This window comes from Patiria miniata, unplaced genomic scaffold, assembly GCF_015706575.1.
Source record: "Patiria miniata isolate m_02_andy unplaced genomic scaffold, ASM1570657v1 HiC_scaffold_1, whole genome shotgun sequence".
Lineage (NCBI taxonomy): Eukaryota > Metazoa > Echinodermata > Asteroidea > Valvatida > Asterinidae > Patiria > Patiria miniata.
The window spans coordinates 27,053,626-27,067,985 of NW_024037047.1; the positions used below are offsets into that span (position 1 = coordinate 27,053,626).

Genomic DNA, 14,360 nt, shown 5'->3' on the forward strand with positions numbered 1-14,360 from the left:
AAGTATACCTTGTCTCACCTATATCCCTTGTGACCGGTGGTACATGCATCCACATTCATCTGTCAATGGTCAATATCTCCCGTTTCAAACCGCAATCCCTTCGTCATGTTCGTTCCCTTTTCTCCAGTCATACCAGTTAACACGTTTAGTCTGAAGACCGAAGTCTTTTCTTTATTTTGAACTCAACCCTACTTCGTTGTTTTCTTTCTCCAACCTTTCTTATAGTACTTTCTTATTTTCAATACCAAGGCCAAGAATGTTTCGCAATCATGTTTTGCAATGAAGGGCAGTTTATGAAAGCCGTTTTCCAAACCCCGGTTTCGGCTCTGTTTCCTGCTTCAGCTCTCCATTGCAAGACTGCATGCCTGAAGCAAGAGGCGGAGACGAAGCAGGGGCTTGGAAAATGGCCGCGACGTGAGACTTTTTTAACTCTACCCTTCGTTTGTCTTGTTTGACTCCTTCAGTCATGTCAGTTCCTGACTTGAGTTCTAGCGGAGATTTGAGTTCGAGTGGTTAGGTTGTTGACATTCCTTCTTCGTTGTTCACTATATTTACAATACTATTACGGATGTTTGTTATAAAATAAGTAAATAACATCTCAATAAAACAAAACATCTAAATATCAATAAAACTGACTGTCATTACGGATATGATGGAAAATGCGTGATCTTATGTACACATATAGAGGGAAAAAATTGTGTCTTATTGTGCTTTGTTATGGTGTGCGGTTAAGGTTTGCGTAATACCGATAATCGCGAGACAACCACCATCCATTTGCCCTCTCCATGTGAAAGTCTATTTGGTGAAAGCTTCCGAGTGAAGAGGGTTTTTTCGCATTGAAGGATTGTACCACGAATTGAGGGAAATTTAATGAAATCATTCATTGCTTCACGGTTGTCAGTTTGGAGTCATATATCCAGTGGTTCACATTTCGACATGTACGGGTACTGTTTTCCAGACCGATCTATTTTACGGCCCACTTTACTCAATCCACTTAAAGTATTAAATTTATAAACCGTTTATGCAATCCATGTATTCTGTCCAAATAAATCCAGCCGGCTTTGGAATGCAGCATGACACCTCTTCTATTCAAAAATCATAAACGGAGCCATGTTTTATGATTTAGCTCGCAGCAGGTATAGGAATACACAACCTTAACTTTGCACATAATGCTAGTCGCATAATCCATGCCATATGTCTTTTGGTTGACATCTTGCCTGTTATGGCATAATGAGCTCAGAAGTACACCATAGAGTCATGTCCAACCAACCACGAATTTTAAAAACACGGCTTTCTGTACAAGCAAATACCTCGTGGATGGAGGCCTGCCGATGTCAGATCTGGGCCCACCCCGATCGAGTATTCAATTATCGGAATCCACGGGGTACCGCATCGCGAGCGGCTGGTGGCAGCGGTGGGCCTGCCGTGCGCTGGGCGATATTCGCCCACGACCGCGTGCGGCGCTGCGCGCTGCGTGCAACAGACTCGCTCCATTCCTCCAAAACCTGGGCCTGTGTTATTACGCGCACTGGCAACCAATCGAGGTAACACTAGAGTCCTAAATCCGCGGCGTACCTGGCTGCATTTGATGGGTAATAATAACAAACACCGCCAAGCCGAACGGGGTTAGCGTTCGAGACGGGGTAGGGGAGGGATATTTCGAGCGTGAGAAATTCAGGAGGTATTTTCTTTTCTCCCAATGGAGCCATTTATTTTAAAAACAAAAGTTCACCCGATTTCATAGACCTAAAGAATCCCATCCACTACGAGGAGTCGTAAACATGTTTATTTTTCTTTCACCATCCGAAGATCGGTAAAGACACCACACCCATATCGGATGATCCCTTCGCAGTTGCGAACGGACAAAAATAACACTCAGTAAGCCCAGACTAGTATACACATGCTCATCACACACACTTTTAAGTCCCCCAACGGGATTCGAACGGGGGTACCAGATTCAGCACGTCATCTTTTCAGCAGTGATGTAGCCACAAATTGGTACACACCATACCAAACGATGTGCCCCATGTACATCATATCAATGCCTGCCAAAATCATATCAACGAGAATTAGAGTTGATGACGTGCACGTGGCAAGCGACAGTCGACCCTAATTGAATTTACTCATAATTTCTCGGGCTGTAAGAAAGTAATGTAAACAAAAAACAGGTCATGCCTTCAAACCCGTTCCTTGCTCTGGTGATTAAGTGCTGAACGCGTATAACAGTACAAGTTAGTACAGATGAGATCATTATATTTAATTAAATAAAACTCTTTAAGATTTTTAAGCGCCTCCTTGAAAAAAACTAGTGATTTTTTTTTAAGACAAGAAGGAAAAGAATTGACAAGTTTCGGAAGAATATTTCGATAAATTGATGAAGCAAAACCATCTCTGCCGATACCATAATTAATGAACAAGACTATCTTGTTTTGTGGAGAAAGAATGGAAGTATTGATAAAGTTGAGCCACTGACGATGATATCTGGGAATATCTCTTCAATCTTAGGCCATATTTTATAGTCAGACTTTCCCTTTAATGAATTAAAGCTCTTTTTTATTGTCTTATCTCGCACTTTCTTGCATTTTCTTCCCTTGTATTTTCTTCCCTTGAGCGGTGGTCGTAATTGTTTCAGCGACAATACCCCATCGTTCCCACCTGTCAGGGCCCGCCCAGACAGGCCGGAGCCAGCCTGGCTTCTCACCCGCCGCGGCAAGTTTGCCTAAAGACGAGATTTATCTAATCGCTGATGTCCTTTTTCCCCCTTTCTCCTGGGCCATGATGGGTCGTGCTGAGTTGCCCAAGGACACGTAGTGCGTTAGCAGCTCGCGGTGCGTGTTGTGATCCTTCTGCCGGGGCCGGCAGCGCCGATGGCCCGCATGGTATAAACGGCATGGACACGGTAGCGTCTGATCCCTCGGGGCTAAGGATTTTTACGTTCGATTATTGTATTGCATTCTTATCGTAATAGCTGTTTTCTTGACATTACAGCGCGCCTTTTGGTTTCTTTTGATGAGTTCCCGCTAAGAGAAAGTATTTCTTTTTATACCCTAAATTGGTGCATTGTGGTGCACACATCGAAGTTCAATAAAGCTAGTGATTGCTTTTGAAGGGCCACTGTATGCGGTGACTACAAACACGAAATAAAGAAGCCAGCTTTTACATTGAAAGAGATGGAAATGATGCGTCACTGTGGGATTTTATAACAACAAAGAAAAACTCTAAATGACTTATTGTTATAACAGCGCATGACCGTGTCACGTACATGACTCACAGTAGTACATGTTGTATAATCTCACTTCGGCAGTCGGCATACCATAAACGATAGGTTGTGGAAGCATTAATGTATAAAGCCGAAGGGCGTCTCTGTCCAGTTTTATTGCAGAGTAAACAATCATCTTCACTAATCACACGACCATAACATATGTAGACTTGTCCATTGAATTAGCGTACATTGCATGATCTTCAACCCTTCATCGATCTCACATTTCCAGCCATATGTTTAATATGCCATGTCCCATTCGTGACTTATCTTTGTGATTGCTCTGGTCTTTGTTTTATCTGTAAGCGATATGGACATTTTCAGGGGTGTTATTACTGACATTCGTCCATAGCACGGGCATTTTGAGACGTGGAAGTATTAGTATTACCGCGTTTGAACTGGAGAGATGAATATTACACTACCGCCACGCATGGCGTGGTACGATAGGTTATAGCAAGTTCACATTTGTCTTAAAACGTTTATGCAGACTTGTGGCTTGTAACGATGGACCGTTGGTGGAAACTTTGCTGAAGTGAGCGTTATGCAGTGTGAACATGTATACTGTCTGCGATGTTGTACCGCTACCAGGGATGAAATTCAACACGTGATCCGAAGTCTTTAGTTGCGACATCAGTGACTGGTCTTACGATATCACATAACGTCTGTTTTAATATACAGTGTTCTTGAGCTGTCTCAGAACTTTCAATTTGATTTTGTTGGATGCCGTAAGGCACAGTACATGTTGCCAGCCCTAATCCTTGAGTCGTAGGTAAAGATAAGAGGTGCCTAAAGTCATCTCAAGTCATCACAAGTCAGTCACAAGTCAATCCCAAGTCAATCCCAAGTCAATCCCAAGTCAATCCCAAGTCAATCACAAGTCAATCACAAGTCAATCACAAGCCAATCACAAGTCAATCACAAGTCAATCACAAGTCAATCACAAGTCAATCAGAAGTCAATCCCAAGTCAATCCCAAGTCAATCACAAGCCAATCACAAGCCAATCACAAGCCAATCACAAGTCATCCAGTCGTGCAAGACTTGCAAGTCAGGTTGTTTTCAAATGAACTGCGACATCGAAGCCATTCTTTCTTTTCGTTGTCAATCCCCTGAACTTGACTTGGGATTGAATTGTGATGGACTTGTGATGGACTTGTGACGGACTTGAGATGGACTTGTGATGGACTTGTAGTGGACTTGAGATGGACTCGCGGTTGACTTGTGATGGCCCTGTGATGGGCTTGTGATCGACTTGTGATGGGTTTGTGATGGTGATAGACTGGTGATGGACTTGCGGTGGACTGCTTGTTATCGTTCCCTGCTGCAGAAGATCTTTCTGGGTTCGAATCCACCCATGGTCGAGTTCTAAATATTATGAAACCATCAGAGCCGTCACTTTTTTTTATGTATTGCCCATTTTTTGTATAACTCTCCTGAAATTTCAGTACAGGGGTCCCCTTGTAATCGATCATCGGAAACTAATGGAACGTCTTAAAAATGCACCACTACTGTACTCAGTAAGTATGACGGTCGCGGAATGTGAACCTCCACTGAGTCCGGGTTTGCTTTTCCTCCTACTCTTTCATGTTAAGACCAAATTGATGTTATTTTCAACATTTTGACTCGTTTCTAGGAGCTGTTTCGCCCAGCAGTGCCGACTACGAGCGGCGACCGGACTGTCGGGCCGACATCGAGCGGACAAGCCCGCCGGTCCCTGCGCAGCGCAGCACCGGTCTGCTCACCACGGCTGCCCCGCTGAAACTCATCAAGTCGGAGAAAATGCCGCCCGCTGTTGCGGCAACAGACAAGGAAGCATTCAGAAAGTCAGAGAAAGGGCATGGCGGGAAGGATAACCATGGCAACGACTCCGACTCAGGCTCGTCCAATAAGTTAGGTACGTATGGTGGTTCATCATGTGTAGTGAAGTTTGAACCATTGAAGCGCAAGGATTTATCACTATTGACAAAAAAAAAAACCCGAGTCACGGTTTCCGTAATCATAATTACTTCGGGGGAAAAGTTCCAGGTACTCAATCAGAAGGAAAAAAATGTGGGTTTTTTTTCGAAAGAAGTATTCTTCCAGCATGGTATATACATGTACTTATAGGTAATAATCATTGGCTTTTGCTGTAATTTTCAGAAATGGATAGGGGTTAGCATTTTATAGCAAATTTTGTTAGGGCCTACACTGACCGGTTTATGCTGGAAAAAAATGAAGAAAAATGTTGTGCTTGTAATGTGGTTCCCTGACCCTACGCTTCAGGAAAAAACAGGACAATAATTTATAGACGTCAGAGAATTGTCCGGTCAGGATTGTTGTAAAATTGCGCCTGGTATGGCTGTCAAGAAAATTTCAACTTTGTATTATTTTCCAACGACGGTTCGATGATGGTTCGGCCAACCATCGTTGAAAAAAAGCTTTTTTTTTTTAAATACTACCTCCATTTGACCGAATTTAGTTAGTCCACGTTTTGTTTGCCATCGGTAACATAGCCGTGAATGGGCACAAGCCACTATAGTCTAGTTGCATTTGCTTTTGCTGCAATTTTCTGAAATAAATGGATTTGGAGGATTAGTATGTTATAGCAAATATTGTGAAACTGATTTTTTTTTTCAAGTTTTGGGCTTGTATATGCAGGCAAAAACCAATAAACTAATCATGTTCTTGTAGTCTGGTTCCCTTACCCCACTTAAGATTAAACGGAAAAATGTAAAGGCTTTGGGGAATTGTATGGTCAAAGAATCACTCTAGCAGGTTTGTACCCCCTTCACAGTTGTGTAATCAATTGCAAAGAAAGTGCGGAATAATTAAGTGAAAAGTTAGGAGCACATTTGGAAAAAAGCCAGTTTTTCCCAACGCTGGTCGGCCGACCAGCGTTGGAAAAATACAGTTTTTCTTAAAAATATCAGCACACCAGGAGCCACAATTTTACAGGATGCTTTAGACTGTCAATTCCTAACAATTCAGTAAGGTATTTCGTGATTATTTGATCATTTCGTTTTTTTGATGTTTGCAAATGTTGTATATTCCCTTTAAGACAATTATTTACTTACAGTCAAGGCATTTCATGATAATTTGGTAATTTCATTGTTTAAGGTTTGCAAATGTACACTACCTTTAAGAAGCTGAAATAGTAGACCTATTCTTCCTCTTCCTCTTATTATTATTATTAATATTTTATCTCTGGTAATGACACAAGGAATCTCGAAGAGCGCCCTGGGCACTGTAGCTTGCAAGCCTGAAGAAACCTGTAGAGAGAAGATAGTGAGAAGAGATAACAGTTTAAGAGTTGGGAGGAAAACCCCCGAATAATAGTCTGGGGAAAACCCACGGAATCAGGTATATAGACTGAAAACCCAATCCACATGTTGACCCAGGCGGGATTCGAACCCGGGTCACAGCGGTGGAAGGCGAGGAAAGTACCGCTACGCCAAACCAACTCCCCTTAGGGAGACATTGCAGTTTTACATATGATTATGGAAATACCAAACCAAAAAGATCCTTATATAATCCTGAGATATGACAATAGAGACTGAAAAAAATCACACAAAGATGCATTTAAATTTGATGGACTTTTTTTCCAGGATCGAATGGTGAGACAGAAGAGGATGGTATATCCAAGAGAAAGAAGCGAAGGAACCGAACCACCTTCACCAGCTTCCAACTGGAAGAAATGGAGAAAGTCTTCCAGAAGACCCACTACCCTGACGTCTACTGCCGGGAACAGCTGGCCCTCAGGTGCGACTTGACCGAGGCAAGAGTCCAGGTAACTGACTGTTTCTTTTCCCCACGCAGCCATCTGTGCAAGGCTGTTTTCGAAACCACGGTTTTGTTTCTGGATTTGGCTGCAGAACTTTCTGACTTGACAAGAATCCCGCTCCCTAGTATGGGCCTTATTAACGAGTTGGCAATTTTTGTCGAGTTCCCTGAACGTATTTCATTAAGTGTTTACTGTTCAATGGGATGGCGCCAGACTGTTTATGCAGACACTATGCAGCCTTATTTTACTGTCTTTTTTTTTTTTTCTGGCTTTAAACATTAGGAATTTTTATTAACAAATTTAAACTTATTCATTGAAAGAAACTGGAATTAATTAGGAATTAAGTTGCTTTCATTTCTCTTCGCAAGTTCCAAAATTAAGATTTTACCTCACTTTCAATTCGATATGGCCGACTCGTGAATAAGGCCCATAGGTCCATTTTCTGCTCCACGAGGACCAAAATGCTTTCCTTAATAAAGGGCGAAGTAAAGATCATTTAATATTTTGGTAAGGAAATGGAACAGCTTCTTAATGATTTTAGCCCAGCCAAAGATGAGACCGAACCGGTGACAAAGCCGAAGTTTCAAAAACATTTTAACATAATAATAAATACAGCGAGGCCCGTGCGTGACTAACTTGGAAGTCTGAGTAACACAGTTATCCAACGGAGCCCTCTCCGTAACCATATAATGTGAGCAATGCAAACTTTATGTGACCCCGCGCACCAGCCAATCGGAGCCGACTTTGGAAATTACGACGTCATTTTGATCAGAAATGTGGACAAAGCTGTCATTTGATCAATATTTTGTATGCAAGTTGTATTACGGGTTACGGAACACCCGATAGAAGGCGCCCGCTGAATGGTCAGAATCTTGAGGTCAAGACGCAGTCTTGTTTTGCATAATTAATTGCCGAATCTGCTCGCATCATAGACCCTTGCTGTGCAAGGGGATATTCCATAGACTATTGTGACTCTGAAATAAACAATTTCATGGTTCTAAGTCTGGATAAAAACCAGTCTTTTTTTAGTTTTACCAGAAATCCTAGTTTTCTATACACTGTTCTGAACTAAAAGTACAATGTACTGTCAAATCCACGCCCTCTTTGTTGCTAATCAGACCAAATGGCAGGCAAAGCGAACAGCCTATTCTATGGTTCTCGTCGTCTTGAGCGAACTTAGCGCACCAAGTACAAGTACATGTACATGTATATCATACGTGATTACCCACAGCCTTCAGTTTATACTGTGGCCCAATTTTCCCGTTTATTAATGACAACCGTTTAACTCCTTGACCCCCTTTCAGACAATCTGGTGTCGGTCCCTCCCCCACGGCCCTCCCTCCCCCCTGTTCTCCGACCCCGGGGCCGCCCCTTGGGGGCTCCTCATAGCCCCAATTTTCCGCTTCAATGTTTTTCTGTGCTACGAAAAGAGCAACAAAAAAAAGAGTGACTTCAGAAGCAGATGTTTGTTTCTAATTTTTTTCCCGGACGATTCGATATCGTGATGCGTACTGCATAATTCGCATTTTCTGTAAACCTACTAAGTACTAGATTACCGTTTACTGTGTTGTGTGTCTGGGGTTGGGGATGTAATCAAACGTGTGTGTCAAAAGGTTAAGCGTGAAAAATATGTGGTAAATTTGAAGAATTCCTTCCTTGCAAGACCTACATTTGTATCGAAGTAGGGCAAAATATCACCCATGTGTACATTTTATTCACCCATGTGTAAACGTTAAAGCGGAAATTAATGTCACTTACAAAAATTGAATTAACTATATGTGAGCAATCCCGGGACATACCGTTATTTTGTTTTACCGTTTTGGATTTCCTCATAAACAAAAACCGTGAACGAATATTTGACCGTTTTGTCGTTTTTTTTTGCAAGACTCCGTTTATACTTTCTTCTTTAGATCCAGAGCAGTTAAGAAGTCTCACATGATATGTTGTATTGAAAATCAGGTTAAAATATTAGTGCAGTACACACAAACTCAGACACATTCTTGATCCGTATCTAATGGGGGCTACACACATGTTGTCCCATGGTACTATGGAGACCGAAGACGCTATATGGGGACAGCAGAAAATCCCTATAACTCGGTCCTAATTTCCCTTACAGTAAAACAAAGTTCGCCATAACGCGGTGACGGCCCGCCCAAGACAGTTTTTTTTTTAAATTAAACTCTTTAAACCACGTGGGATATATGCCTTACCTCGATATTCCATTTTTGAAGAGTCATTGCAAGGTAAGTATATCGGACTTTGCGTTTAATGTTGTAAACGTTCAGAAAACCATTTAAACGTTTAAAGGTTTCGGCCACTTATAACTAAAGCTGCCGCCTGCCCATGTTTGCACTCGAGCATGTTAGAATATTAAACATGAATAAACATGTAGCTGCACAACAAACAAAAGGCGTCATCGACCCCTAACTACAAGTACAAAAAGAGATCGTTCACAACGGACTGTCCTTTTGCTTTGGAAATGAAATGAGTTTAAAGGCATCATTTTGTGTGCGTGAATGAAATGCAATGTATTACTTCAAAGGCAGATAGAGTAAACGAATGTCACTTTTTAACAATCCGGGTTTTGTTCAAAGGTTTTTTCGAACATTTTTATGCCGATTAGAATTTTTAACGCTTAAACATATAAACGTCACATCCTTCGTTAATAGTAATTTGTAGAATAACTTGTTGTTTTAAAGCTAAAAATGCACTCTACTTTTTTTTTTTGGGGGGGGGGGCTTACTCTTTATCGATAGGTACTTGGACGCATGTTGCAATAACTCTGTTGCATGGTTTCATGGACTCGTAAAAATAAACCCGCGAAGTGGTTACACTCAAAACGCGGGCCCAGAACATAAGTCGTTTGACCTCGCCTCCGGATATAATTTCCCAGGAACACTTTCTTTTCCCTCCTCCAAACACCTTAAGAAAATGTGTGAGAAGTCAATTGTCAAACCTCAAGGGACAGGACAGGGAGAGAAAAAAAAATTCAAAACCGCAGTAACACTTTTCTTTCCGGAAAGCTTTACCCACGCACCAGTGCACAGCCACAATCCCGGCCGGGATTTGTTCATTAATTCCCGGCGGAACGAAAACAACGGACGCGGTGGGACGTCCGGCTTGGGGGAGCTGTGGGACCGTTGTTCTAGCCCCGAAGCGAACTTAATCAATGGGGAAAAAATCACAAGTATCCACCATTAATAAAGGAAAGATTGGGATTGCACTGTTTTAACTGTTTTCTTAAGGGACATACACGCTTTGAAATCATACATTATAATGGTACATCAGTGCGGTGCTTTCTAAATTTCGGCTTGAAGGACTAGGTATCATGGAGCTATTTATTTTAAAGAGGCTCCATGGTATATAAACATAAATCCAGTCGTTTGGTTTCCTTTCATTTTTGAGAGCCATTGTACTTTTACAATAGACATCATGCGTTAAGGCGGAGTTAGAGGGCAATGGTTTGCGTCACCAGGAAAATGGCACGAGTGAACCTTTTGTTCAATGATTGCTAAACATTATAATAAATAATAATAAATATTGCATTTATTCTGTGCATATACCATAAAATGTTCAAATGCGCATTACAAAACCTGAACAATAGCTAAAATGTTAAAAGTATACGAATTCAAATTTGAAAGCACTCTGATAGGACAAACCTCCGCCAAGACTAAACAATTCCCCGCCATATTGTCAATACAACTAAAAGAAATACTCGCATAAATGGTGAAGAATCCTTGCAAAAAAATCTAATCGATTTGTACTTGTACCAAGGACCACCCCTATTTATTCTTTTCATGGAAATCCGCCCATAACGCAATTTTAGTTACTTGTTATAACAGACAAACCATCCAACCAACCAACCAACCAACCAACAAAATCCGATGAAAACATAACCTCTTTGCGGAGGGAATAACACACAAACAACAGACACCCACCAGTCACAAGTTCACAACGCATTGTAAAGGTCTATACTACTATAGAAACGTATAGAGATGCATGTCGTGTGGTACAGACCCATAACACCATTGAAGATTTGATTTTGCACTGATCTAGGCGATAGTGGTTTTGGTTGTACAAACTTTTACCGGGATTCGCCGAGGGGCAGGCGAGGAATTTCTCCCGGCCGGCCGGATGTACGGATCAGGTAGCTATCGGGAAGTGGTGTTGCTAACTGAACTGCCAATCACTCGAACGTGTCGCTCAAGTATTGTTTATTGACAACTGGATAACGTTGGGCAACGCCTTGACAATGACAGGCGCTAACGTTGTTACGTCGCTGTTCCTGTCAATTATCTGATCAGCTGTCAACATTCGTTTCAAGAGATACAAAAATAGTTATATTTCGCATTGTTTTCATCTTTATTTCTGTTTGTAATTGCACGTGTGCTTTATATATTTTCATTCATTTTTTTTGGTAAATCAGTAGACCTCACCTTTGGTTACAGAATTGCAACAGTCATTGAACCTTTTGGTCTCGACAACGTGCTTACCACGAAACGTTTGGAAAGATCGTTTAAAATAAAAACAAAGTACAGGGTGAGTAAAAAAAAAAACCCGAGACCCAAATGTCGGGACAGTTGTTTTATTGAAGTTCTGCATGTAGCACTTTCAAAATCTCGGATATGACAGCCCAATTCATAAGCTTTCTTTTAGTACAAGAATCATTCAAATCACTTACGTATTTTTCAAGTTACGGAATTTTAAACACAACCACCGTTTTAAAGTTCTGTCCACGGATCACACAATAGGTGTGCGTTCTTTCAGCAAACCGAAAACAATTCACACAGATCCCTATTTGATTTGTTTTCGTTTTGCTGAAAGAACACTTACCTTTTTATGATTCGTGGTCAGAACTTTAAAACGGTGGTTGTGTTTAAAAGTCCGTAACTTGAAAAGTACATGAGTGATTCGAATGATTCTTGTACTAAAAGAAAGCTCATGAATTGAGCTTTCATATCCTAGATTTTAAAAGTGCTACATGCAGAACTTCAATTTAACAATGGTCCCGGCAGTTGGGTTTCGTTTTTTTTACTCACCCTGTAGAATACGAACGCTCATACCGTTCTAAATATCAATTCCGAACCTTGAGGCGTCATCTGAAGCTCACGCCGCAGTGTCCCATCACGAGTGTATTATTTTCCTCTTATTAATTAATGAATCTCATGTATTCATTTTATGCAAATAGAAATACGTAGTTTTACGTTTGAATATTCAAAAGGACCACTATTGTTCTGGTTTTTTTTTTTAGGGTAGGCAATATTACCTTCCCTTTAATTAAACCTAACCCAAATCCTCTAAAATCCTCCTGGCGATTTTGGAGGATTTTGGAGGATTTTGGAGGATTGAGGATGGTTCCTAGCAAAAAGGGCTATAGGGGGTTAGGGTTTAAAAAAATCAACTGAACATCACTCCGATGTGTTCCACGAATTCATGCAAACAACTTTGAGAAAAGTTTTTTTTTTTTAATATAGAAAGTTTGTTTATTCAGTGAATAAAATGGAAAACAACAAATCAAATTCCTAAAAAGTAAACGGAATTGGACGTAGGCCTTATTGATTAATATTAAAACATTGACAAACATGGCAAACAGCAAATCAAATTCCTAAAAAGTAAAACGAATTAGACGTAGGCCTAATTGATTAATATTAAAACATTGACACACATAGGCCTATGACCTTGTTAAAAAGGAACTTCGTGCCAAATAATAGTCCCTTTAAAACGTCACCCAAATCCCCCACGGCTCAGCAGCGAAGGTCGGGATTATAATTAAACTGCTGGAGCAGACGACCCCCGATCCTCGGATTCCCGCCAAAAAAAATGTAGGCGCGCTTTCCCGTGCAAGCTGGTCTGATTTATCCCTCCCTTGATGTCTGGCCGCCGCCGCCGCCACTGACACCCGGTAAAGGGATTCCAGACTCTTTATTATTTTATGCGCTCCTGCACCGGATTGAGCTCGTGGGGATTTGGGGAACGATTTAGGGCCCAACGACATTGCGAATTGCCAAATGTCGTTTTTATAAATGGGTTTAATACCTCGTGGGAATTCAGTCAATTGAACGGCACTTGGCAAAAGGAACGGGGAGCCTTTGAGTTTGAGGACTTAGGTTAGGGAAAGAGCAGTCGTGCTTGTGAGTGTTTGTGAATTCGGTTGAACTTTCACGAAATTAATTCCCTGCCATAGACTTTATTCACGAAGCGGCCATATTGAATTGAAAGCGAGGTAGACTCTTCAGTTTAGGAACTTGCGAGTAGAAACGAAAGCAATGCAATAAAAGTTCAATGTTCACAGTGTTTACACGTCGGTGAAGGGCAAAACCTAATATTGATTTACATCACCCCGACCCAAAATTCATCTTATGAATTAATTAAACCCTAATTTATTAAGCCACATTTAAAGCAGAACAATTTAAAGTGAGGCTTGGAACGGCCTCCAATCATAAAATAGTCTGGCACCATCCCATTCAACAGTTTACAGTTTATAAAATAGATTCAGGGAACACGATCGAAAATGGCTTCCTCGTGAATCAGGGCTACTGGATGTCACTTGGAGCAAGGTTTTGAATAAGACGTTGATTGTATAGCTTCCACGACACGACAAAAAGAATTATGTAGCCTAGTTCTTGAGCAAATTACACGTATTTTTAAGATGAATGTTTGCTGCAGTCAATTTGTTTGATAACTGACACTAGAGGAGAAATGACTTGACTTCGTTTTCCATGGAATCACTTCACTTATGGATTTATTTTACCAAATTCAACCAGTAAGTTAGATTAGTAAGCAAACTATGACTTAACTGGTGACCATTAACGGAAACAAAACGTTTAAATTCTTATCAGATGAGTTCATAAATATGCACGACCCCCTCTAATGGTTTTTTTTTTTACACATTTACTAAAGGTTTGATGGAACAGGGAAACAGAGAGATTGAAAACAAACAACAACTTCCGTATTTCATAAAAGAGACAAAGAACTATCCCAGTCAAAATAATACATGTAGCTTGATCAACAACTACCAATGTCGCGAGAGGGCGCTACAGTGTTTCGCCATTTTGATCCCAATGCTATGTCAATCATTTCCAAAACTGTGATAATGCCCCCGTTCCGTATGGGCTTGGCAATCGCTGTTTTCACTAATAACGAAAAGATTAGCTCATTTTCAATGCATCTTTTTAGCCGTAAAAACACACAATGCCTGCGCGCTCTGCTCTTCGAGTCTCTTGTCGCATTAGGAGCCCAATGGGACACTTTCCCATTCGAATTTATGGGCGCCAACTGGTTTTTATGATCGCTCGTAAACGCGGATACAGGCCAGGATGGGAGATTTACGACTCGGCTCCAG

At 41.1% G+C, this 14,360-nt stretch overlaps 1 protein-coding gene across 2 annotated transcripts in view; it reads left to right on the plus strand.

Annotated features, from left to right (window-relative positions):
- LOC119727309 (ALX homeobox protein 1-like) overlaps positions 1–14,360 on the plus strand; it is a 32,256-nt gene that overhangs the window by 11,668 nt on the left and 6,228 nt on the right. For both annotated transcript variants that reach the window (XM_038199166.1, XM_038199170.1), the window contains exons 2-3: positions 4,892–5,152; positions 6,843–7,024. In XM_038199166.1, coding sequence (XP_038055094.1) covers positions 4,892–5,152; positions 6,843–7,024 — 443 coding nt within the window. The remainder of the gene's footprint in view (positions 1–4,891; positions 5,153–6,842; positions 7,025–14,360) is intronic.